General features: G+C 44.0%; 1 protein-coding gene across 1 annotated transcript in view; it reads right to left on the bottom strand.

Annotated features, from left to right (window-relative positions):
* The window catches only part of NOC2L (NOC2 like nucleolar associated transcriptional repressor), a 1,272,638-nt gene that overhangs the window by 687,633 nt on the left and 557,216 nt on the right, over positions 1–27,789 (bottom strand). Inside the window, exon 9 of the mRNA XM_044063595.1 lies at positions 6,116–6,229. Within this exon, the coding sequence (XP_043919530.1) occupies positions 6,116–6,229 (114 nt within the window). The remainder of the gene's footprint in view (positions 1–6,115; positions 6,230–27,789) is intronic.

Genomic DNA, 27,789 nt, shown 5'->3' with positions numbered 1-27,789 from the left:
TATACATATATGCAAGCAATGCAATATAATCCAAAATCAGTGGATGCAAGCAAATAAAACATAGCAGGATAACCCAGTCAGGTAGTATGAAGAGGTTGTTAGGCCCCATGCCTTTACCAAGTGGGGAAGGAGGGCGGGAAACCTGTACTGCAGCTGTATTAGCACTCGAACATCTACATTTATGGTAGGTACAAAACTGTACTATGTTCATTGTGCATACAGCTGCAGTAATCACAGATGGGTAGAATCCCAAAGCTATGCATAGGGTGGTAGGTACTAGGAGGAACTGGGTTGAGCCAGAATGTCCTCCAAAATAGCAGTGGCAAAGCCTGCTCTTGTTCTGGAATATAAAGGTAGGTGGTAGTGTTTTGTGAAGGTATGTACAGAACTCCAAGTGGCTGCCTCCAAAATATCTTTGGTAGGAACTCCACTGAGGAAGGCTGTAGAGGTAGCTGTAGCCCTGGTGGAGTGTGATCTGATACCTGTAGGAACAGATTTCCCATGATGGGAATAACAAAACCGTATGCAGTGGCCAATCCACTTGTAAATAGTCTGTTTTGTAACTGGTTTCCCTTGAGCCCCTACAGCATAGGACACAAAAAGTTGTTCTGATTTCCTGAAGGACTTTGTTCTGTCCAAGTAATAACGAAGCTGCCTATGGATGTCTAAAGAGTGTAGCAGCCTTTCCCCTTTGTTTTGAGGATTGGGATAAAAGGTAGGCAGGTGTATGGCTTGATTTAAGGCTACCCTGGATACCACTTTTGGCATAAATGATGGGTTGGTACGAAGGGACACCTTATCCTGATGGAAAATGAGGAAGGGCTGCACTGCCATGAGGGCCTGTAGTTCAGAAACCCTACGAGCTGAAGTGATGGCCAGAAGGAAGGCTGTTTTCCAGGACAAATATTGCAAATCTGTTGAGGCAGCTGGTTCAAAAGGAGGCAATGTTAATTTTTCTAGTATGTAATTAAGATCCCATGCTGGTATTGGTTGCTTCCTTGGAGGTCTTATATTCTTAGCCCCTCTGAGGAACTGTCGTAAGAGTGGGTGAGAAAATAAAGGAGGATCTGTGTTGAATTCTGCAGAAATGGCTGAGGCATGGATTTTTATGGAGGAAAATGAAGTCCACTGTTCAGCAGTTCAGCTAGATACTGTAATACCTGAGGCAAGTTCAGTTTTCTAGGGTCCTGGCCTCTTTTCTCATTCCAAGAGCAAAACCGCTTCCATTTTGCGGAGTAAGCTTTTCTAGTAGATGGTCTTCTGGCCTCCAAAATGACATCCTGCACCTCCTTGGAGAGTAGGGTCTGTTGTGGTGTTAAGGAATTTTCCATGCAGCGAGATTGAGTGTTTTCAGCTGACTGTGAAGAGTTTTGTAGCTGTGCTGAGTCAGCAGAAGAGGCATTAGAGGCAGGGACCAGGGAGGAGTATGTGTTAGGCTCCTCAGGAGTGGATACCAGTGTTGCCTTGGCCAATCTGGAGCAATCAGTATCATCCTCGGTTTGTCTGTTCTTGCTTTCAAAAGCACCTTGGGCAGAAGAGGCAGAGGTGGGAATCGTAAACTGTCCATGCTGTCCAACTGAATGAAAGGGCGTCCACTCTCCAGGCCTTTGGATGAAAGGTCCTTGAACAAAACTTTTCCAATTGATGATTCCTGTGGGAGGCAAAAAGATCTATGTCTGGCCTCCCCCATGCTTGGATTATTTCTGTAAACACCTGAGGATGTAACTTCCATTCGTGTGGATCTGTCATATTTCTGCTTAGATTGTCTGCCAGTGTGTTTTCCAATCCTGGCAAGTACTGTGCTTGAAGTTCGATTTGTCTTTCCAGAGCCAAGTTCCAAAGAGTCATGGCTAGTCTGCACAAGGGGTATGAATGTGTTCCTCCTTGTTTGTTTATGTACCACATTACTGTGGTGTTGTCTGTTTTTATCAGTAATTGTCCTGGATGCAGGAAGTCCTTGAAAGCTGTAATTGCATTTATTACTGCCAGCATTTCTTTTTGATTGATGTGAAGGTGCTTTTCCTTTTAGGACCATCTGCCCTGAATGCACCTGTCCTTCATGTGCGCCCCCCAGGCGTAATCTGAGGCGTCTGTGGTTATGACTTGTTTTGCTTGAGGCTTGCCGAATGGAAGGCCTGTGTTTACTTGACATGCTTGGGCCCACCATAAAAATTCCTTTTGCAAACATGGAATTATTGGTATAATTGTTCCAAACTGTGACTGTGTTGAGACCATAGATTTTTTAGGTACCATTGAAGTTTCCTCATATGCAGCTTTGCACATGGGATTAGAAGGATGCAAGATGCCATGAATCCCAGCGCCTGCAGGATTTTCCTTGCAGTAAGCCTGGTACTTTTTGCTAGTATTTTGAAGTACTGAGATAGTTGTCCTTGTTTTTCTGGTGTAAGATAGGCCATCTGGGTGTTTGTGTCCAAGTTGGCACCCAGGAAGGTTATTTTCTGAGATGGTGTTAGCCTTGATTTCTCTTTGTTGATTGTGTATCCCAGGGCATGCAATAGCCGTGTCACATATGTCAGATGTTCCAGAAGTATGTGCTTGCTGTCCGCTTGGATCAGGCAGTCGTCCAGATAAGGGTAAATTTGTATCCCTTGAAGTCTGCAGCACTGATGCCAGGCACTTTGTGAATACTCTGGGTGCAGTAGATAAGCCAAAGGGCAATGCAGAGAATTGATAGTGGATTGAACCTGCAAGAAATCTGAGGTATCTTCTGCAGCTTTGTCTGATTGGGGCATGCAGGTATGCCTCCTTGAGGTCCAATGTTACCAGCCAAAACTCCTTGCCCAGCATGGGAAGAAGTTGCTGTAATGTGAGCATCTTGAATTTTGGTACGAGTAGAAATGTGTTTAGGATGGATAAGTCCAAAATGGGTCTCCAGTTGGTTCCTTTCCTTGGTACCAGAAAAAGCCTTGAATAAAAACCTTGACCTTGTTCGTGAGAAGGTACCTCTTGAATAGCTCTCATGCTTAAGAGCTTTGAAATTTGTAGTTGTGCCTCTGCCCTTTGATTCTGTGGCAGGTTTGGCATGCCTCTCATTTTGGAAGAGTGTGGAAATGAAATTTGTAGCCTCTGTTTATAATGTCCAGGATCCATTTGTCTGTTGTGACAATATGCCAATTGTTTGCAAATAATGCTAGCTTTCCTCCCAAAGGTGCTGCCAGCTGAGACATGCTTGGCATGGAAATGAGGGAGTCATTGGGTTTGCTTCCTGTATTGTTGTGCACTGTCCTCGCCACCTCTTGGTGCTGGAGTTTGCCATTGTCGTCCTCTATATGATCCTTGTGATTGCCCTCTGCCCCTTGTGCGTCTGTATCTACCTCTTTGGGGCTTGTCAGTGGCTGGAAAGGACCAGTTCTTTGAAGGCCAATTTCTGCTAAAACGTGGTGGTTGGACCTGGAAAAAGGTTTTGACAGTTTGCATGGATTTGGCTTTTTCTTCCATTTTCCGTAATATCTCCTCAGCATTAGTACCAAACAGCACATCCTTTTGTAAAGGAGCATCTAGAAGTTTAGCTTTCACATGATCAGGCAAGTTTTGTTCTCTAAGCCAAGCATGTCTGCGAATGACTGATGCCGTAGCAGCCGCTCTGCTTGAAGCCTCTAGGGTATCATAACCACATTGTAAAGTGTGTTTACCCACTTGCTCTGCACTATGCATCATATCCTGTAACTCCTTTAAATCTGGTTGTTCAGGTTGAGACATTTTGTTCCTTAATTGTGATAACAGGAACTGTTGATATTTAAGCATATGAAACTGACAATTCAAGGCCCTCATGGCTAGGGTGGCCGAGGTATATACCTTTTTACCCCACCTTTCTAAAGATCTTGATTCCCTTTCTGCAGGAAGTGGATTCTTGGCAGTGGAGGCCTTCAATCCCTTGGGGCCTTGTGAAATGGTTTCAGGGTCAGCATTATGGCTTTTGAAGAGAAATTGGTGAGAGCTGGGTACTCTGTAATACCTATCAGGTTTGACTGGTGCAGGAGGCAGAGAATCCGGGTTAAGGCAAGCCTCTGAATAGACATCATCCAAAATGTCCAAAACAGGGGGTATAGCCAGAGGTCTGTGTTGAGGTAACAAAAGAAATTCCCTAAGTCTTTTCTTGGAATCTGAAAAGTCTTGGCCTTCCCAATGGAAGTGTTCCCTCAAGGTGTGCAGGGTTTCCCCAAAGGAAAAATCCTCAGGAGGGGATATAGAAGGAATGGACTGTTCTGCATCCGAATCCTCAAAAGGAGAGTAAGAGTGTTCCTCTGTATCAGAATGTTCTGATAAAATGGATCCCTTATCAGAAGAGGGGGAATCTTCCTCCACTCTGGGTCTCTTGTCTGGAGGGGGTTGAGAACCTCTGATAAGAGTAATTAAATCCTCAGCCATTTTAAGCATCTGTTTTTTAGGCATGGGACCTGGAGATGGGCCCTGTGCAACAGGCCTCGTGGGATGCCTGGCTGCTTTGGATTTAGTAAAGGCCTTAACTGAAAAAGAAGATGAGGGCCTAAATACACCATGGGTGGAGGTGGACCTGTCCACATTAGTAGGCTCAACATTAGCAAAGGCTTCGGTTGTAGTCTGGGAAAGGGCCGAGGTCCCAGCGGTCTCGGGTACAGAGGACACCGCCACAGGAGTGTCGTCGGTAGTCAGGGACTGCAAAGGCGTCTCGCTGAGAACCGGACCACGTGTAGCCTGTTTTGGCGTGGTGTCGGCGGGGACCGCGGGCCTTGCGTGTCGGTCCTTTTCCTTGCGTTTTTTGGACAAAACGGTAGTCGGAGTGTCCGACGACATTTTATAATCAAAAGCTTTACCAAAGTAGTGTTGGGCGAACTCCGCCCGACGCTTAATAGTGCGTTTATTGAAGGTAGCGCAAAAGCGACAGCCCGAGACATCGTGGTCTGGGCCCAAACAAGGTATGCAGAGGGAATGGAAATCCTTATGCGGTATTTGCTTCCCACAAGAAATACAATTATTAACTTTTTCTGACATCGGTCTGAGGCAAGAAAAGTTTCCCCAACGGGGTACTTAGCTTTAATGAAGACTTCAGTTTCCAAAATTTTCGTAATTCAGGAGCTGGCCGACCGGCACTTGCGAACTGCTTCTGCTTCGGGCACCGCGCGGCAAAAAAGACTGGAGAACATGGCGTCGGCTGTGTCTTATATACTCTGGCCTCACTGACGTCAGAAGAGAAAGCGACGACAACCGACGCCGGACCAAGACTTTGGAATTCGGCCGACCGAGGGACCGCCTGACGGCAGAAAACCCATCTGTGATTACTGCAGCTGTATGCACGATGAACATCCACCCTTTATACCTACGAGTGCCTGCAAATGTGCGCTGGATGAGCTAAAAAAATAATGAGAAAGAAAGCTGTCAATCACCCTAGTGCCTGATGTTTCATGCCCTGGGATTAAGTTCTTGCTCTCAAATTATGTAACATTTAAAGCTATACTTTTGCCTGACATGCCTAATACACAGCAGCTCTACATTTAATGCAGTACTTGGCTACAAAGCACAAATAAGCCACATTATAGGAGTGGTAGATGTCTATTACATTATTTTTGTATCCATAAACTTTGATCCCTTCTCCACCAACACCTAGAGAGACAGACAAGTCCTTCCCATATCAGCTGCCCACTCCTCTGTCACCCTATCTGTACCATCCCTGCTGTATATCATCTCTTCTGATGATTTATGGCCCCACCTTGCTTTCAGATGTGGCAGGATGTGGGGGGGGGGGGTACCATGCATGTTCAGGAACACACTAAGAAGTGTTATTTCCTATAACGAATTTCCAAGGTAGCTTTTATGTGAAATATTTTTGGTTTGTAAATAAGCTCAAGCTTGACTGACAGGGCTGTAGTGCATACACTGACATGCTACATGCTAGCTTGTTACCCACATAGCCTACAACAGAAAGCAGCACTTCTGTGTTTTAGTCTACATCATCTTCTCAAAGATAAGAAGCTGGGCACCTGGCTATCTTAGCGCACCCCTACTGGCCTGCTTTTCAAGACCAGATCCACTTGCTGGACCAGGGTTGCTGGCCATCTAATCAAGTAAAGAGCCGCTAAGGCAGCTCTATAAATTACAAAAAGAAAATGTTAATTACCTTCAAGATTTGGTTCAAATAGGCATCCTGCTTATGTCTGCACAGTTTGTTGAGAATTAAAAAAGCCAGGACTCGCACAGTTTCTTCGCCGGTGCTCCACTGAGTAATCACTTGCTATAAAAGTAGAAACAGAAACAAGTCTTCATTAAAAAGAACAATGAACACTAGCAAGTATACAAAAAAAAAAAGCATTAAAGAAACTTTGTTTTTTGGTATTTCGTGACTACCTATAGGAGGTCCACATGACTACTTAAAATTAGCAACATCTTGAAAGACATTGTTTCTATTTTATGGCAGTTGTATTCTACTTAAGATGCAATATGACATAACCTTTTTTATCAATGCATTTTATATATATGTATATATATATATATATATATACATATATATATATATATATATATAGACACACACACACAAACACGTGTATGTATATATATATATATATATATATATATATATATATATGCGCACACACACACACACACACATATATATATATATATATATATATATGAGTATATAAAATATATATACGTATATAAAATAAAATATATATATACATATATATATATATTTATATATAAATTACAGTCTATGCTTTTATCTGTTGTGGGGATTCTCTTCTCTTGTACATAATTACTCATCAGCTACTGTAAAATGTTTTTGTGTATGTTTTTGTTAAGCTTTTCCCCCCAACTCATTGTAAAATATTTAATCCGTTGTGGGGCTTTCTCCCCTTATGTATAGTTATGTAAAATGGGCCACTAGCTCAGTCAGACTGGTCCCATTTTCAGTGGAAACCCAGGAAGAAAAGCCCCACAACAGATTCAAAAACATTTAAACAGTAGTTGAATAACTATACATAAGGGGAGAAAGCCCCACAACGGATTAAATATTTTACGAGTTGGGGAGGAAAGTTTAACAAAAACATACACAAAAGCATTTTACAGTAGCTGATGAGTAATTATGTAGAAGAGAAGAGAATCCCCACAACAGATGCTACTGTAAGCAGATAACCCAAATGTAATGACTGCAACAGTGAAACACGAAGAACATCAGGAACTGCCTCCAAATACTGCAGATGTGTAAACTGTACTCTGAACACACTTGATCAAATGTTGAGAAAGTGAAAAAGGTAAACAATATATACTACACACACACACACACACACACAGATTATTATCAGCGGAACCTGTTGCATCTACTCAGCCATTAGGTGTACTAACTCTTCTTGCCCCCCCCCCCCCCAAAATGTATTTTCCCAAAGGGATATTCAACATTCAAGGATAACGTGTTGCAAAATGCATCTCTCTTCCAGCCCTTCACTGCCATATGATCTTTCATACTGAGAACTGTAACACTAATGTAATGAGCACCAAAACTGGATGTAGATCAAGTTTCTTTTCTTTTTGTTGCTGTTTTACCACTAGCAGATAATATATTACTCTTACATGAGACCTATTACCAAGTGCCATCAAATATAAAAGCTGACCCCTACATATCTTGCTGGTGGATGCCAAATTGTCTGCTGTCAGCTAGCAGGAAAACTGTTATATCCTTTCAGCAACAAATTTGTAGGTGCAGTTTCAGTGATGCAATTTTATAAGAAAAAGCACCTTATACATCTACTGCACCTTTCATAAGTAACCTTAGGCATTGACACTCCCAGGTTACACCTTTTGTTTTATTTTTATTAATGCTTTGTTGACCAGGTTAGTCCCACTAGGCTAGTAGCCTCTTTTCTGGGGAGACCTGAGGTGGTATTTATAATGCTAGGGAAACTTTGGCAAAGGCATCTGGGAACTTCTCTACTCTTTTCAATGGGTGCCATACAATCCTTTACAACCACCCAAGTTACCACCAACTGAAGCACATGTGGCTTCAGTTTAATGCCTCATCCAAAAGATGGAACAGTCAGGAGTGCAGCACCCCCTACCCCCCATGCAGGAATAGAACCCACATCCTTCTGCACCAAAGGCGAGTGTGCTAACTTTTGTGCCACTGACACAGGTGATATATATAGACAGCTGCCCGGTAATCCAATGCCCAAAGCCTTGAATACTGCTTACTCCTGCAGAAGGATAGCTCTAGCTAGAACACCAATCACAGTGATTCAGTAATGGATTTGCAATACACGAGAGCCACACAAGGAGGAGTGGCCTTAGGTCAACTGGTGCCCTAGGCAAAAGGGCACCATGGCGCCCCCCACCTCACCACCCAGTGCTCCTATCCTAGTCTACCTACACCAAATAAATACTGGAAAAGTGCCCCTACTAGAGCGGCATCCTAGGCGGCTGCCTAGTTGGCCTATGCCTAAGGCCGGCTACAGGAGGAAGGGAAGCTGTCAGCATCAGCTGAAGTGCTGTTTTTTCTAAAGGGAAAGGATGTCTCAGGATAGCAGCTAGATCACAATCTTACAGAGGTGAGCATATCTTGGCAGCAACATATGTAGAGGATATGTGGTACAGTCTGGACACCTGTACCTGGTAGCACAGGTGCAGTACACTGATATCACTGCACATCCAAGGAAACACTATGTTACGGAAGGATGACAAGGCCACTTCTCTGTAATTCAGTAATTACTTTAGTCCTGGTTCCACTCTCGGGAGCCAATTTTGTTATGAAAGTGAAGGGGGGAAGGATCCCCAACACAGACTGGATATACCTGGAGAGCAATGGCATTATCAAAAAAGGAGAAAAAGAAAAACATCCTTTCAATAAGCAGCAACTGTGGTTTCATTTTCCGAAAAATACTCCCTGAAATCCATTTTGAATTCCTGCCAAACACCTATAACTCTTGGCATGTCCAAATGTCAAAGTAAACTTCCTTATGCATGAACACTGTTTGGCCAAATGTAATAACAGTTGATCTTGAAAGAAAATGATTCATTCAATAAATTCCAGATCATCAACGTTAGTAACAAGAAATAACAACTATAAATCCAACCCAAACCCTCCAGTCAAGAGTAGCCCAGGGAAGCACAATCCTACAAGATAAAGTACCGGTGTAAACACTAATAGATGACCAGAACCTTAAAAAAAAAAAAAAAAAAAAAAAAAAAAAAAACCTGTAAACACAGGTGACAGTCAAGAGGAGAAGGTAAACACTTGCACCACACCACACTCATCACATAGTCCCACTAAACCTACACCACCAAAATCCACACATACAGACACACAAACATTTGCAGAGGCTCTCAATAATAATCTTTTCAAGCAACAGAGACCTCCAAAGCAGAAACGCAAGCAACCTCCACCCCCCCCAACACAACCCAAATGACACACAGCCCACAGACTCAGTGTGCCAATACACCACAGCCCATAAGGCAAAAACAACGTACCCAACACACTAGTCATAGGTGACTCTATAGTCAAGGCACAGTGATGTCCCACTCACCAAGCTAAACAAGGAGAAGGTTACTGTCAGCTGCCTGTCGGGTGCCAGGATCCGCCACATAACCCACGCACTCAAGGTCACTCCACAAGTACAAATATGACTCGGTCATTGTCCATGTTGATGTGAATGATCTGAGACGTACCTCCCTGGACTACATGAAAAGAGACATGGAAGAGCTCTCTGATCTTGTAGTCCAGGCAGGTATGACCCTAGCCCTGAGTAGCCTCCTGCCATTGCCCAGAATGATACCGCAGTTGTTGCTGTGTCTTTCAGCTTTTCCCGGTTATGGGTCGCCACAGCGGAACTCCGGTCTGCTAATGATTGTCAGTAGATTTTTACATGCCGAGTTGCCAGCCCTGACGCACAACCTTCAACGAAGGCACACCCATTCAAGCATGTCTCCAGACAGAAGACGCTCTAGCTGAGAATCGAACGGGACAACGTCTTACTGTCAGGCGACAGCGCTACTACAGCACCACCACCGCAGTTTGCAGTACAAGGATAAAATGATCAACTTCAACAATTGGCTAAGCTTCTGGTGTCATTCTAAGGGGATCCAGTATCTGTCTGCCTGGGACGACATGGCCGACAGACGACGATAATTTACCAGAGATGGTCTGCACCTGTCGCCCCTGGGATTCCGGACACTGGCTAAGGGTCTTGCCACCCCTACAGTGCCTTTTTTAGGCAAGGTTCAAATGACAAATTCACCATTGTAATAGGAACAGGCAAGCAAAAACTGAGGGTAAATCACAGTTTATTCTCCGACATCTCGTCACAAATACTTTCAAGAAGTAAAATACATCTAAATTAACCTGCCTATATATACACTCTATGCAAATCTATTAACACTCAATTAATACATTGCACAATTATATAAAATAAAAAAACGCCAATTACATTCAAGATTCAGTTCTTTTTGGACTAAAGTATCATATTTTAAAATATAAAGGAACTCACAACAGTTTATTTTTTACATTCATATTTTCACATGTATTATCTACTTTTTCTAGTGCAGTGCCTTTTAAACGTGCAGATTCACCTCCATCCATTTTTATTAAAATGTTCTGCTACTGAACTTTCCTTTTTGTTTTTTTCAGTGTCCCTAATGTGTTCCATTAACCTCACTTTAAAAGCCTGCTTACTCTCCTCCACATAAAATTCATCACACACGAGCTTTAAAGCATATATTATGCCTTCTGTATCACATCTATATTGTCCCTTCACACTGAAGTTTATACCATTTATTTTGTTAAAACTTTTAACTAAATATCTACACGCCTTACATTTTCCACAAGGCTTGGTACCATATTCTAAAGGAGCTTTATTTAGATTAACTGGGGGCATAACAAACGTCCCCCTTAACCAAAAAATTTTTTACATTTCTTCCTACTTTGTATGAAATTTTAGGAATATCTGTAACCCATTGAGAAAAATCTCTCAAAGATATTATAAAGCTCCAATAATATTTAACCATCTTCACTACTTTATCATTAACGCAGCTATATGTTGTGACAAAATAAATATCCTCCTGTCCATTTTTATTATAAGTTCCAGGGTTATAGCCATGTGCAGATTTAGCCTTATAGTCCCCCTTTACATATTCCTTAATAAATCTTTCCCAACATTTGGTTAACAATTCATTATTACATCCTCTAGATTTAAACAGAGACAGTCTTTGTTAATTCTTAAGAAAAACCTACTTCACTACATAGTCTATACAAATGTATAAACTCCCCATATGATAGGGTCTCAGGTGTACAGGGTGGATGACAACTTTGTACTCTTAGATATTGATTTCCACCTTGAAATTTTCTTTTTATTAGAGTTCTATTCTTGTTCCTATCCGTAATGTCCACAATTACATCCAGAAAAGGAACTTTCTTCCCAATCTGTAATCCATCATACTCTAGATGGAATCTATTTTGTTGTAGATCTCTTACGAATAACTGAATTTCATTCCCCTCTTCACATAGAAAAATAAGATTAATAAACCTAGAACATTTTACATATTGTTGAAAAAAATCTAGATTTATATACATATTCTATCACAAAAAGACCCATACTTAGATTAGCATACGATGAGGCAAACGCTGCCCCCATCGCTGTTCTTTGTTTCTGATGGAACAATATTCCATTAAACTCAAAAAAGTTTTTTGTCAAACAGAAATATACTAAGTCTATAATATACTCTGTAGCTGGACATTCACCTAAGAAAAACCTTAGGGCCTCTACCCCAAAAGAATGGTGGATACTCGTATATAAACTTTTTACATCTAAAAGTTATCAAATACATACTGTGATTCCATTGAATATCTTTAACCTTACATAAAAAATCAAAAACATCCTTAATATATGAAGGCAATGTTTGTACTTTAGGTAAAAGCAAAAAATGTAATAGTTGTCCCATTTTATAAAGAAAAAAATCCTTTCCTGAAATTATAAGGCGTGTAATGGATGTGTAATGTTCTTGTGTATTTTTGGTAAGCAATAGAATTGTGCCATTTTACACCCACCCACATTGAACTTCTTTTTTACATCCTCACATGAAAGATAACCAAGTCTAACACCGTTGTTTAACGACTCCTTATATTCCTCTAATCCCGCCAAATATACAGAACATTCAACCTTCTCATATATACTCACATCATTCAAATGTACATTACACATATTTAAGTACTGTGAATAATGCATTACTACTAGTTTATTACCTTTCCCTGCAGGTTTAAATATAATGTACCTTTTTTCACTCAACAATAACAGTGATTTCCATTCATTTTTAGTCAAATTATAAGAAATATTTTTCATACATTTACTAAAATCAAACAATTATCTTTCCATAGAAAAATGTAACATTCTATAAAACTGTTGTACACCTTCATGGTGAAATGGTGGTATAAATACACTTTTATATTCAACATGACTTGTACCAATATACAATAGGCATTAATATTTTCGGTACTTGCGTATTATCGCAACCAGATTTTGCAACCTCTTTTACTTTCTTCATTTTTACTGAAATGGTCTCACTGAAGTGTGATATCGAAGGGTAGACTGGCAGTAGGTCTGCTGGGGATATCGGTAGGGGGTTTAAAAAAACTAATGACACATAATTTTGAGGTGCGTGGGTAGCATCCTTTAAAGACGTCCAGCATTGAATTCAGCGATCGCAGTGGTTGCGTGTGTGTACGTGTGTTGGGGCTGAAAGGAATGCAGGAGTTAGCATAAGATCTGTGGAATGGATTACTTTGTACTGCAGTTCCTTTTGGTGAAGGACTACTACTTCTTTGGATTTACCTTTTTGTTTTTTTTGGATCATGTACGACAGTATTATGAAGGTTAGAAACAGGTTTGGTGGACTTAGGTAGCTTCATCATTGAAACGGCTGATAAATAATACAGGTTTGAAAACAGAGATTTCCTACTTCACCGACTACAGCATGTGGAAGGAAAGTACAGTTTTGTACCTACCATAAATGTAGATGTTCGAGTGCTAATACAGCTGCAGTAATCACAGATGGGTTTTCAGCCGTCAGGCGGTCCCTCGGTCGGCCGAATTCCAAAGTCTTGGTCCGGCGTCGGTTGTTGTCGCTTACTCTTCTGACGTCAGGAAGGCCAGAGTATATAAGACACAGCCGACGCCATGTTCTTCAGTCTTTCTTGCCCCAGATGTCAGGTGCCCCCAAAAGGAAGGCAATACATAAATAAAGCTAATCCACAAATGCAAGCAAATAAAACATAGCAGGATAACCCAGTCATGAGGTATGAAGAGGTTTTTAGGCCCCATGGCCTTACCAAGAGGGGAAGGAGGGAGGGAAACCTGTACTGCAGCTGTATTAGCACTCGAACATCTACATTTATGGTAGGTACAAAACTGTACTATGTTCATCGTGCATACAGCTGCAGTAACCACAGATGGGTAGAGTCCCAAAGCTATGCATAGGGTGGTAGGTACTATGAGGAACTGGGTTGAGCCAGAATGCCCTGCAAAACAGCAGTGGCAAAGCCTGCTCTTGTTCTGGAATATAAGGGCAGATGGTAGTGTTTTGTGAAGGTATGTACAGAACTCCAAGTGGCTGCCTCCAAGATATCCTTAGTAGGCACACCTCTGAGGAAGGCTGTAGAGGTGGCTGTGGCCCTGGTGGAGTGAGATCCGATACCAGTAGGGACAGGTTTCCCATGATAGGAGTAACAAAAACATATGCAGTGGCCAATCCACTTCGAAATGGTCTGTTTGGTAACTGGTTTCCCTGGAGCCCCTACGGCATAGGACACAAAAAGTTGGTCTGATTTCCTGAAGGACTTTGTTCTGTCCAAATAGTAACGTAGCTGCCTATGGATGTCTAAAGAGTGAAGCAGCCTTTCCCCTTTGTTTTGAGGGTTAGGATAAAAGGTAGGAAGGTGTATGGCTTGGTTTAAGGCTACCCTAGATACCACTTTAGTCATAAAAGATGGGTTGGTACGAAGGGAAACCCTGTCCTGATGGAAGATGAGGAAATGCTGCACCGCCATGAGGGCCTGTAGTTCAGAAACCCTACGAGCTGAAGTGATGGCCAGAAGGAAAGCTGTTTTCCAGGACAAATATTGTAGATCTGTTGAAGCAGCAGGTTCAAAGGGGGGCAATGTTAATTTTTCTAGTATGTAATTAAGGTCCCAGGCTGGTATTGGTTGTTTCCTTGGAGGTCTTATATTCTTAGCCCCTCTGAGGAACTGCCGTAAGAGTGGATGTGAGAATAAAGGAGGATCCGTGTTGAATTCTGCAGAAATGGCTGAGGCGTGTATTTTAATTGAAGAAAATGAAAGTCCACTGCTCAGTAGTTCAGCTAGGTACTGTAAAACCTGAGGCAAGTTCAATTTTCTAGGGTCCTGCCCTCTTTTCTCATTCCAACAGCAAAACCGCTTCCATTTTGCGGAGTAAGCTTTTCTAGTAGATGGTCTTCTGGCCTCCAAAATGACATCCTGCACCTCCTTGGAGAGTAGAGTTTGATGTGGTGTTAAGGAATTTTCCATGCAGCGAGGTTGAGTGTTTTCAGCTGGCTGTGAAGGGTTTTGTAGTTGTTCTGCGTCAGCAGAAGAGGTATTAGAGGCAGGGACCAGGGAGGAGTATGTGTTAGGCTCCTCAGGCGTGGATACCAGTGTTGCCTTGGCCAGTCTGGAGCAATCAGTATCATCCTCGGTTTGTCTGTTCTTGCTTTCAAAAGCACCTTGGGCAGAAGAGGCAGAGGTGGGGAATGCATAAACTGTCCATGTTGTCCAACTGAATGAAAGGGCGTCCACTTTCCAGGCCTTTGGATGGAAGTTTCTTGAACAAAACCTTTTCAATTGATGGTTTCTGTGGGAGGCAAAAAGATCTATATCTGGCCTCCCCCACGCTTGGACTATCTCCATAAACACCTGTGGATGTAGCTTCCATTCGTGTGGATCTGTCATATTTCTGCTCAGAGTGTCTGCCAGTGTGTTTTCCATCCCTGGCAAGTACTGTGCTTGAAGTTCGATTTGTCTTTCCAGAGCCAGGTTCCAAAGAGTCATGGCTAGTCTGCACAAGGGGTATGAGTGAGTTCCTCCTTGTTTGTTTATGTACCACATTACTGTGGTGTTGTCTGTTCTTATGAGCAATTGTCCTGGATGCAGGAAGTCCTTGAAAGCTGTAATTGCATTTATTACTGCCAGCATTTCTTTTTGATTGATGTGAAGGTGCTTTTCCTTTTAGGACCATCTGCCCTGAATGCACCTGTCCTTCATGTGCGCCCCCCAGGCGTAATCTGAGGCGTCTGTGGTTATGACTTGTTTTGCTTGAGGCTTGCCGAATGGAAGGCCTGTGTTTACTTGACATGCTTGTGCCCACCATAAGAATTCCTTTTGTAGACAGGGAATTATTGGAATAATTGCTTCCAAGCTGTGACTGTGTTGAGACCATAGATTTTTTAGGTACCATTGAAGTTTCCTCATATGCAGCTTTGCACACGGGATTAGAAGAATGCAAGATGCCATGAATCCCAGAGCCTGCAAGATTTTCCTTGCAGTAAGCCTGGTACTTTTTGCTAGTATTTTGAAGTACTGAGATAATTGCCCTTGTTTTTCTGGCGTAAGGTATGCCATCTGGGTGTTTGTGTCCAAGCTGGCACCCAGGAAGGTTATTTTCTGAGAAGGTGTTAGCTTTGATTTCTCCTTGCTGATGGTGTATCCCAGAGAAAGCAGTAACCGTGTCACATATGCCAGATGTTCCAGTAGTAAATGTTTGCTGTCCGCTTGGATCAGGCAGTCGTCCAGATAAGGGTAAATTTGTATCCCTTGAAGTCTGTAGTAGGCAATCACTGATGCCAGGCACTTGGTGAATACTCTGGGCGCAGTAGATAAGCCAAAGGGCAATGCAGAGAATTGATAGTGGATTGAACCTGCAAGAAATCTGAGGTATCTTCTGCAGCTTTGTCTGATTGGGACATGCAGGTATGCCTCCTTGAGGTCCAATGTTATCAGCCAAAACTCCTTGCCCAACATGGGAAGAAGTTGCTGTAATGTGAGCATCTTGAATTTTGGTACGAGTAGAAATGTGTTTAGGATGGATAAGTCCAGAATGGGTCTCCAGTCGGTTCCTTTTCTTGGTACCAGGAAAAGTCTTGAATAAAAACCTTGACCTTGTTGGTGCGTAGGTACCTTTTGTATAGCCCTCATGTTTAGGAGCTTTGAAATTTGCAGTTGTGCCTCTACCCTTTGATTTTGTGGTAGGTTTGGCATGCCTCTCATTTTTGGAAGAGTGTGAAATTGAAATTTGTAGCCTCTGTTTATAATGTCTAGTATCCATTTGTCTGTTGTGACAATATGCCAATTGCTTGCGAATAATGCTAGTTTCCCTCCCAAAGGTGCTGCCAGTTGAGACTTGCTTGGCATGGAAATGAGGGAGTCATTGAGTTTGCTTCCTGTATTGTTGTGCACTGTCTTCACCACCTCTTGGTGCTGGAGATTGCCATTGTCTGCCTCTATATGACCCTTGTGATTGCCCTCTGCCCCTTCTGCGTCTGTATCTGCCTCTTTGGGGCTTGTCAGTGGCTGGAAAGAACCAGTTTTTTGATGGCCAATTCCTGCTAAATCGTGGTGGCTGGACCTGTAAGAAAGCTTTGACAGTTTGCATAGATTTGGCTTTCTCTTCCATTTTTCGTAATATATCCTCAGCATTAGTACCAAAAAGAACATCCTTTTGTAAAGGTGCATCAAGAAGTTTTGCTTTCACATGATCAGGCAGATTTTGTTCCCTAAGCCAGGCATGTCTGCGAATGACTGATCCTGTAGCAGCCGCTCTACTGGAGGCCTCTAGGGCATCATAACCACATTGTAAAGTGTGTTTACCCACTTGTTCTGCACTATGCATCATATCCTGTAACTCTTTTAAATCTGGTTGTTCAGGTTGAAACATTTTGTTTTTTAATTGTGATAACAGGAACTGTTGATATTTAATCATATGAAACTGGCAGTTTAAGGCCCTCATGGCTAGGGTGGCCGAGGTATAAACCTTCTTACCCCACCTTTCTAGAGATCTAGATTCCCTTTCTGCAGGAAGTGGATTCTTGGCAGTGGAGGCCTTTATTCCCTTAGGGCCTTGTGAAATGGTTTCAGGGTCAGCATTATGGCCTTTGTAGAGAAATTGGTGAGAACTGGGTACTCTGTAATATCTATCAGGCTTAACTGGTGCAGGAGGCAGTGAATCAGGATTAAAACAAGCCTCCGAATAGACATCATCCAGTACCTCCAAAACAGGGGGAACAGCCAGAGGTCTGTGCTGAGGTAACCAAAGAAATTCCCTAAGTCTTTTCTTGGAGTCTGAAAAGTCTTGGCCTTCCCAATGGAAGTGTTCCCTCAAGGTGTGCAAGGTTTCCCCAAAAGAAAAATCCTCAGGGGGGGATACAGAAGGAATAGACTGCTCTGCATCCGAATCCTCAAAAGGGGAATAAGAGTGTTCCTCAGCATCAGAATGCTCTGATAAAATGGATCCCTGATCAGAAGAGGGGTATTCTTCCTCCACTCTGGGTCTCTTGTCAGGAGGGGGCTGAGAACCTCTGATAAGAGTAATTAGATCCTCAGCCATTTTAAGCATCTGTTTCTTAGGCATGGGTCCAGGAGATGGGCCTTGTGCAGCAGGCCTAGTGTGATGCCTGGCTGCTTTGGATTTAGTAAAGGCCTTAATAGAAAAAGGGGATGAAGGCCTAAATACACCATGGGTGGATGTAGATCTGTCCACATTAGTAGGCTCGACATAAGCTGGGGCTTTGGTTGTAGTCTGGGAAAGGGCCGATGACCCAGCGGTCTCGGGTACAGAATACACCGCCGAAGGAGTGTCGTCGGTAGTCAGGGACTGCAAAGGCGTGTCACTGAGAACCGGACCACGTGGAGCCTGTTTCGGCGTGGTGTCGGTGGAGACCGCGGGCCTCGCATGTCGGTCCTTTTCCTTGCGTTTTTTGGATAAAATGGTAGTCGGAGTGTCCGACGACATTTTATAATCAAAAGCTTTACCAAAAAAGTGTTGGGCAAACTCCGTCCGACGCTTGATAGTGCGTTTATTGAAGGTAGCGCAAAAGTGACAGCCTGAGACGTCGTGGTCTGGGCCCAAACAAGGTATGCAAAGGGAATGGAAATCCTTATGCGGTATTTGCTTCCCACAAGAAATACAATTATTAACTTTTTCTGACATCGGTCTGAGGCAAGAAAAGATTCCCCAACGGGGTACTTAGCTTTAATGAAGACTTCGGTTCCAAATATTTTCGTAAGTCAGGAGCTGGCCGACCGGCACTTGCGAACTGCTTCTGCTTCGGGCACCATGCGGCAAAAAAGACTGGAGAACATGGCGTCGGCTGTGTCTTATATACTCTGGCCTTCCTGACGTCAGAAGAGTAAGCGGCAACAACCGACGCCGGACCAAGACTTTGGAATTCGGCCGACCGAGGGACCACCTGACGGCTGAAAACCCATCTGTGATTACTGCAGCTGTATGCACGATGAACATCATGTTCGCAGTAGAATGGGACTCGCTTAACTGACAAGAGATGCTGGCGGCAAAAGAGGAAACTTGTTTTTGAACCTTATCTTATGAGCTGTTTCAATGATAAAGCTTCCAAAAAGTACAAAAACATATCAGAACACATGTCTCTAACCTTCATAACACTGCAGTGCTACCATTTGACCTAAACAGAAGCAACCAGCATTAGCGCAAAAATCTGGTTGCGATAATACGCAAGTACCATATTTTCTTCTGACTGACAGGAGTAAAAACTCTCATCATTAGAAGAAGCATATGCATCAACATCCTCACTGCAATAATATTCATTATTAATTAAATTGCCCTTAAAATAATGTTTCAGATGTAAATTTTCGAACTAGTCTGTTTATATCACATTTCAATTCATGTAGTTGCGGTAATACGCTGGGTAGAAATTTCAAACCACATTTAAGGACAGCCAACTTACAGTCATTAAAATTATAGGCAGATAAGTTCATAATATAAGAGTCACAATCATTTAGAGGTAATAGTTCACCATTTACCTCTTTTATGTTGTTGCTGTGGTTGAAATTCCACCTGTTGCACGTTGGAGAAATCTTGTTGGCATTTTTTTCCTTGTAGTGTCTCTCGTTGGTAATTCGAACCATTTCAAAAAGTCCGGCGAAACTGTTCTTCACGTTGAGCTTTTGGAAGAGAAGGGAATTCACTTCTTCTTTCCTTCTCATCATCCATAGAGGAGTACATATCCTCTGATGTAACCGCCGAGGAGTTTAACCGATGCTGGCCTTTATCCCCTCCTTTATCAAACCTCACATGATTCCTAGCTAGTTTCTGATTGGTTCTTGTTACAAAAGCTCTACCACTGTCATAGTCCCAGATATCCCTAATAAGATTATTCGTCTTCCGCGCCTTAATTTCTTCTTCATAGGTTTTAAGTTTCCCATTGATATCCATAAGAAACTTATCTAAAAACTCAGCATTTGAACCAGACACTAAAGTAGAGCATACCAAACCAATTTGCTCTCACAGCTCTTGTTGTTTGACTCTCTCTCTCTCTTTCAACCAATATAGAGACCCATTCAGTTGTACACTTATGAGCTGCCATTGTCCACCATTTATGAAACTGCTCATCAATATCATTATTCAGGTCAAAAGGCATAGATGGATCGTTATATGCCCTTAACATTCTAGAAGTTATGACTAATTCAATGTACTTTTGCAAAACTGAAGAACACAGCCATTTCTTTCCACATTAGTTTTTCAAGCTGATCAAACAGTACCTTATATTCTGAGCTCATAGATGCAGCAAATCTTCTGCTGAGTGCGGCAAATGGGTTAGAACATCATTTATTACAATCTTCTTCCCATTTGTCCCATATTTTCAGGGCCTGTTCTCTATCTCCAGAAGCAGTTCCACCGAATGGTTAGAGCATTCACCAGACTGTAGAAAAAGCTAACGATCACAGAGTATGATCCATACCCGTTTCACAAAAAATCCAAGGCAGGTTAAAATTTGGATCACTGGCCATAAGCTTACAAAATAACAACACACCTGCTACTCTACCAACACAGCAGTACAGCAAAATGACCAGTAGCCAGTATAGATATGCCTAAACTTACATACAAAGTAGGAAGAAATTTAAAAATTTTTTTGGTTAAGGGGAAGTGTGTTATGCCCCCAATTAATTTGAACAAAGCTCCTTTAGAATATGGTAGATGTAGAAACAGCCTGAGTAGAGTGAGCCTTGACCGGAAATGGCAGATCTTTTCCTCCTGCTTGGTAGGCAAAAGAGATGCAACTAGATATCCATCTGGATATGGAGATCTTGGAGACCGGGGACCCAATTTTGTTTTCTGAAAAGGAAACAAATAGTTGATCAGACTTACGTTTCTGCCTGCACCAAACAAAAGAGATCCGGAACTGTCTGTGTACATCCAATTGATGAAATTTAAGTTCTGCCTTGTTTGAAAACTGAGGAAAGAATACAGGCAACTAATGGATTGATTAAGATTAGACACGGAAGCCACTTTAGGAAGAAAAGAAGGGTTTGGTCGAAGAGAAACCCTGTCCTTATGGAAGATTAAGTATGGAGGTTTGATGGAGAGGGCTTGAATTTCTGAAACTCACCTTGCTGAAGTGATTGCTGTTAATTTTAATTCACAGGTAGCTGCAGGCTGGAAAGGTGGTAAAGTAAGGGCTTGTAGAACAAAATTGAGATCCCAGGGCATGATAGGTTCGGAGACCGGGGGACGGAGTAACAGAGTACCCTTCAGGAAAGCCTTGCAGAGTCCATGACCCATGAGACTAGGTTAATTAGCCACATGAAAATTAGAGATTGCTGCCAATTGGACTTTGATGGTAGCTGATGCGGAACCCTGATGGAAAAGCATAGACAAAAACTCCAAGACTGAAGCAATTGGAGCTGTGTAAGGATCAATTCCTTGGGTGTGCTCCCAAATAGAAAACCTCTTCCATTTGCTGGAATAAATTTTCCTAGTAGATGGCTTATGAGAGGAAGATAAAATGTGAACCACTTCCGGTGAAAATTTATGAAGCCTAACTAACAACGGAAGTGGCGTAGCCAGGCTGTCAACTGGAGGGTCATCAGAGAGGGGTGGAACTGTCCCAACATGTGTGTCAGCAAATCTGGTTGAGGGTCCAGAATCCAAGGAGTGTCCACAATGTATGGTTGAAGAAAAGGGAACCAGACTTGACGAGGCCAGTGTGGAGCAATCAGAATCATTCTGCTTCCCAAGGATTGCGCTTTCTGAATCACCTTTGACAGCAAGGGAAACGGAGGGAAAGCATAAAGCAGACTGGAGGGCCAATCGTGAACCAGAGCGTCCCTGGGTGACTCCCCCTGTGGGGGGATCAGCGTGAAGTAGTTGCTGCATTTGGCATTGAGGGGGCTGGCAAAAAGGTCGCAGCAAGGCTGACCCCATCTGCTGAAGATTCGTTCTGCAATTAGATGATTCAGGGACCACTCGTAAGGCATCAGAATAGCTCTGCTTAGCCTGTCCGCAATCACGTTGGACTTCCCCAGAATGTGCGTTGCCACCAGAAACCGTTGGGAAGTTACTGCCCACTGTCACACTCGCATGGCCTCTCTGCACAGGGGGTAAGACCTGGTTTCCCCTTGCTTGTTTAGATACCACACTACTGACATGTTGTCAGAGTTTATTGCAATCGTCCCTAGAGGTAGAAAGCTCTGAAGTGCCTGCAACGCAAGTAGCACTGCTCTTATCTCTAGGACGTTGATATGCAGATGTATCTCGTGATCTTGCCATGTGCTTTGGACTGTCCTGCCAAGATAATGCCCTCCCCCCACCCCATCTGGGAGGCGTCCGTGGTCACTGTGGCAACCGGGATGGGTGGAACGAAGGGCCTTCCCCGTACAAATTGTTGGTCCCCTGTTCTTTTCGGCAGCAAAAAAGAATCTTGAGTAAGTCCCTAATCCGATGTGGTCTGAGGGGACATGCTGGATGGCTCCTTTTCCTAGCAGCTTTGAAACCTCTGAGGCTGCTTGATCCCTTTGACTGGGTGGAACGTTTGGGATTTTTCTGATTGAAGGGGGGTTTGATGTAAACGGAATGAGGTAACCTCCGGAAATTATTCGTAATACCCATCGGTCCTGGGTGATGCTTTTCCAGGCTTCCGGATATAATGAAATTCGACCCCCGACTGGCTCCGGATAAGCACAGCCGGGCACTCCCTCAGGAGCGAGAGTGGGGACAGCCGCGAAAGGAATCGCATTCTCCCGAATTGCGGGGGCCCCCTCTGCCTCTAGGGCGGCGTCTCCCTGAATAACCTCCCCCCTCCTCTGCCTCTGGAGGGGGACTCACCTTGTGCGGCAGGAAAAAACCTCTGTGATTTCTTGAACCACATCTTCCCACCCCGCTGGGCCTTGGGGTAAGGCCTAGAAGGAAGGGAAAAACAGACCCCTACGGCAGACAGGGTCTTTCCCACTTGCTCGCACCTGGTGAGGGTGTCTTTCACTTTGGTTCCGAACAAAGAAGAACCATCAAAGGGGGCATCAGTGAAGGAAGACTTGAAGGCCTCCGCGAAGTGACAAAGGCGCAGCCAGGCTTGCCTTCTAAGGGCGACTCCTGAGCTTGCTGCCCTACTCGCTCCCTCGGCTGCATACGAAATGAGCCGCATGGAAGAGTTGACAATGGAATTGAGGGTAGACATCTGGGCGTTAACCGTCTGGGCCACCGCCTCAGGGACATTACCCGCAAGAGTATCTCCTAACTCCTTGAGGAGATCTCTCTGGAGCCGAGTGAAATGAGACAGATAGTTTAGCGACTGTAAGGTAAAGGTTGCTGATGAGAGGGCATGCTTCCCGTACCGGTCCATGGTCCTAGACTCCTTGTTAAGAGGATGGACAGAGGAAGAGGTCTCTGCTACTTCCTTCTGAGTGGCCGCTGCCACCATGGCATCTACAGGAACTCCTATGGACAAAAACTCCTTACCCTGGGGAGCAGAAAGAAACTTGTTGGGACGCCTGGGTATGGGCTCCACAGAATCAGGGCTTTCCCACACCCTTCGACAGATCAAATCAAGGAGCTCGAAGGGTGGGGACACCCAGGAGGCAGAAGGCTGAGCACCAAAGGCCTTAAGGAAGACCGACTCCTCCTCGGAAGGGGCTTTGGACGGCCAGTCACCTCTATGCTTCAGTATCTCCAGGATGTCGGAGAAGGAAACATCATCAGAGGATGACTTGGGGGACCCCACCGATTCCTTGAGGTCAGTATCAGAGGTGAGGGACTCATCCTGGGAGTCTATGTGCTTCCTCTTGCACGTTTTCTTTCTAAGGGGCTCCTCAGGCACGAACTCTGAAAGGCCCTCAGAAAGTTGGGGACCACTCGTGGGGGTATCCCTAGGCCTTGGTGCTTTGCTATCCATGTATAGGTGGTGATTAGAGGCTCTCACTGGAGTGGTGGGGGACAGAGTGACCGATCCGCCTGATGTAGCGGATGATCTGGCCAGAGCAGTCTGCATGGCCTCGAAGGCCGGCCCCCCCGAGTCCGAGGACTGGCCAGCCTCCGAGACCATGACAGAAGTCGGAATTCCCCGAGCCGAGGCACCGAGAGGGAGACTCTGAACCGAAATATGTCCCGGGATGTCCCCCTCGGGCCCGACTGAAGAATCCCGAGTTCCGAACCCCGAGGACGGAGCCGACAGGGTCTGAGCCAATGTCGGTACTGATGGAGCCGGAGGGGCCATCGGAATCGGCCTAGGAATATCACGCGGCACGGAACACACTGGCACTGAAGACAGAGATGCGCTCGAAGGAGGAATGATCGAAGAAGGGGTCAGGACGGTCTCCGGAGCCAACTGGGCCAGAGCCGAAAACAATTTTGCCAAAACTGGTGACTGGAAAAGCCTCTGGACCACCCTATCAACATCCACATCCAAAAGAGTCCTGGAGGATTTGGAGGACAGGGAGGGAGATCGAGATCTCCTCTCAGGAGAGACTGGTTTGAGACTGGGCGATCGGTTCCAAAATAGGTTCTAATATAATTGGAGCCGACGCCGGTTCCATCAACACCGACACCTCCTGCGGCCCCGAGGACAGTGGAACAGAGGAGGTTGATGCAATTTTTGAGACTTTCTCCGGAGGCTCCGATGAAGCTGACGGAGCCGGAGATCTCTTTTTAGACTTGGATGACTTAGACTTAGCACTGGGAGAAGAATCTAAGGCCTCTTCGAAAGAGGGTTTCAAAAGTCCCTTTAAGATCAGCTTATTCTTTCTCTCTTGGAGCACTCTGGGACTGAACGCATGGCAAAAATTGCAGGACTCCTGCAGATGAATGGCTCCCAGGCAATAGACACAAATAGAATGCCCATCGGTGATGGACATTTTGTACCCGCATTTAGAGCACTTTTTGAAACCCGAAGGTTTGTGCTCCTTGGAATCTTTGGACATTCTTCACAACAAGCACCAACAAAGCAACCTAAGAGAAGTCTGACAAGAAAACTCAGACACTCAACACCACAAAAACGCGGGAACCAATTATAAATTGAAACAGTACACACACCCTAGAGGCACACACTGAGACAAACTATGTCAAAAACCTCTAACTAAAACGGTTAATGACCACAATGTAAGGGAACAGAAACCAAACCTCTAACTTAAATGGTTTGACGAACGGACAGGACGAAAGGACTAGGTCCACTAACTGGAACGGACCTAGCCCGAGGGAACAATCAGCGGGATATCACAAAAACAAGCACACTACCAAAACCTAAACACTAAAGACAATAGCTATGAAAATAGCTTTTTGTTTATGAACAAAATTTTTTCTCAAGACAAGAAAAAGGTACTTAGCCACAGCCAAAAGCCAGACCACGTCCGAGCTACACGAGCGGCAAATTAGATCTAGGGATATGGAGCAGTGCACCATGGGATACCTGCTTAGCCCAGCCAATAGAAGACTTCGAGCTAGAAAAGTTTGGCCGAGTCGGAGCCGATATTCGGCTCCGAACCCACCGGTAAGAATGTAGGCAAGATAGGACTACATAACATCCTGTAATTCTTTATTTTCCACACAGTCAGGAATCAACATCATTTTCTGTTTAAAGCAGTCCAATAACATGTTGCTGGTACTTTAACATATGAAACTGGCTATTTAAAGCCCTAATGGCCAAGGTTGCAGAAATGTAAACCTTCTTACCCCATCTATCCAGCACCCTGGAGTCTCTATCAGAAGGGGTAGGATTTTTAGCAGTAGAAGACTTAGTTGGGCCCCTATGAAATAGTCCCTGGACCTGCAATAGGATTTTTGAAAAGGAACTTGTGGGGCTCAGGGACCCTGTAGTATCTGTCAGGTTTTCTGGGAGCAGGAGGCAGGGAATCAGGGGCCAAACTAGATTCCGAGAAAACATCATCAACAATGTCTAGTACAGGAGGAACAGCTAAAGGCCTATGCTGAGGTAGGAGAAGGAAATCCCCAAGCCACTTTTCTGAATCAAAAAAATCCTGGCTTTCCCAGTGGAAATGCTCCCTTAAGAGTATGTAAGGTTTCCCCAAAAGAAAAATCCTCAGGAGGGGAAGCAGAGGGAATAGAGTCCTCTGCATCACAATCCTCATAAGTAGGTAAGGGCAAATCCAGATCATCAGAAGAGTCAGAAAAAAACAGGATCCTGATCAGAAGATTCATAATCGTCAGTCCTAGGCCTCTTATAAGGGGGGAGGGGTTGGCTACCCCTGATTAGAGTTATTAGACTTTCAGCCATTCTTATCATTTGTTTTTTAGGCCTGGGGGCCTGAGCATGTGGCCTGGCCATCGGTTTTTTAGACATGGATCGAGATTTAGGCCTAAGTAAAGAAGGAGGCATCAGTTTAATATGCAAGTCCATAGGCCTGAATACACCCTCAGAAGCCGGTGCCTGCACAGCGGCTCCAGACCCATCCAAGGTAGACACATCTGCGGGTTCCATAGTTGAAGCATCTTGCGGCATACCGGACTCTGAATGGGTCTCAGTAGAAGCTTGCGAAACAGAAGTAGTGGGTACCAGGGGCTGCAAAAGTGCCTGAGTACCGGCGAACTGGCAAGTGGCTTAGGATAAGCGTTGTCGGCAGTTTTGCACTTCGGCGGCCTGTCTCTGTCTTTATCTTTGCATTTTTTCGGAATCCCGATAGTCTGATGGCTAACCGATGACATTTCAGGATAGTTAAACTGAGAACCGAAATATTTAGAGGCGAAAATATACCGACGACGGATAGTGCGCTGATTAAATAAAGCACAAAACCGACAGCAAGGTACGTCGTGGTCAGGGCCTAGGCAAGGAATACAATACGAATGAAAATCTTTATGAGGTATTTGCTTTCCACAAGTAATACAATTATTAACTTTTATGACATCGGTAAGGAGAAAGAAAAAGTTCCCCCAATGGGGTACTTAGCTTTAGTTGAAGACTTCGGTTCTGAAACTCTAAAACGAAAATTTCAGGCGTCGGCCGACCAGCACTTGCGAACTGCTTCTGCTTCGGGCACCGCACGGCAAGAAAGACTGATGTAAAGGCGTTGGCTGCATGTTTTATACCCCTGATGACCTGACATCATAGAAGAAAGGACAGCAACCGACACAGGACCCAAGACTTTGTTAATCAGGCTGACTGAGGGTTACCTGCAAGCAGATAACCCAAATGTAATGACTGCAACAGTGAAACAGAAGAACATCAGCCTGAAAAAGCCCCTCACAAAATGAGGGCAACCTTCAGTTAGCTAACCCTATTTAGGCAAAAACCAGTAAAGTACAGTTGTGTACTTACCATAAATGTAGATGTTCGAGTGTATTCACTGTTGCAGTCATTACAATTGGGTTATCCTGCTGGCAGGCTACCCACAGTCGGCCTGAATTCCAAAGTCTAGGTCCAGCGTCGGCTGCTGTTGCCTCCTCTCTGACATCAGTGCGCCAGGGGTATAAAAGATGCAGCTGACGCCATTTTCTTCAGTCTTTCTTGCCACGCGGTGCCCGAAGCAAAAGCAGTTCGCAAGTGCCGGTCTGCCGACTCCTGAGATTTTCTTGTTCAAATTTCAAATCCGAAGTCTTCATTAAAAGCTAAGTACCCCATTGGGGAAACTTTTTTCTTGCTCCAGACTGATGTCAGAAAAAGTTAATTGTATTTCTTGTGGGAAGCAAATACCTCATAAGGACTTCTATTCTTACTGTATTCCTTGCCTAGGCCCTGATCACGACGTTCTCATCACAGGATCACAGTCCTGGCAATTTTACATACATTATCAATGATACAGTAAGCAACAAGGACCCCACTGTGGTTTCCATGACGGGTACCTTCCCAACACCTCCTGCTCAACTGTAAAGCCTTAACGAATGCCATACAGTAATGTGCGAGGAAAAACACCCAAGAGACAAGAGTTTTATTTTTTTCTGTTAGAGAAAAATACAGTTGTGTAAGAACTTACCATAACATGTCCTACTGATTACTGTTACAATATTCCTGACATATGGGTGGTCACCGCTGATGTCTGCACAGGGTACCAAAAGCTTTACCTTCTCAAGGTCATATGTCCAATGTACAACCTCAGCTTGCAAGCTTTGGGGTGTAAAGACATGTACGAGTGTCATATGTCCAACATATAACCTCAGCTTGTAAGCTTTGGAGTGTAAAAACATATGTACGAGTGTGACTTCTCGGACTATCTCTAATCCATCAATCTGAAGACTACTGAGAAAGGACACTGGTCAGCTAGAACAGGTATAGCTCTAATTATTAAAAAAAATCCCCATACCCATGTAAGGGAGGAAAGGCTACAGG

The sequence above is a fragment of the Protopterus annectens genome, chromosome 2.part1, assembly GCF_019279795.1.
Source record: "Protopterus annectens isolate FY-2018-M chromosome 2.part1, PAN1.0, whole genome shotgun sequence".
NCBI lineage: Eukaryota > Metazoa > Chordata > Ceratodontiformes > Protopteridae > Protopterus > Protopterus annectens.
The sequence above is the reverse complement of the archived record's forward strand: the minus strand, read 5'-3'. Positions and strand labels throughout refer to the sequence as shown.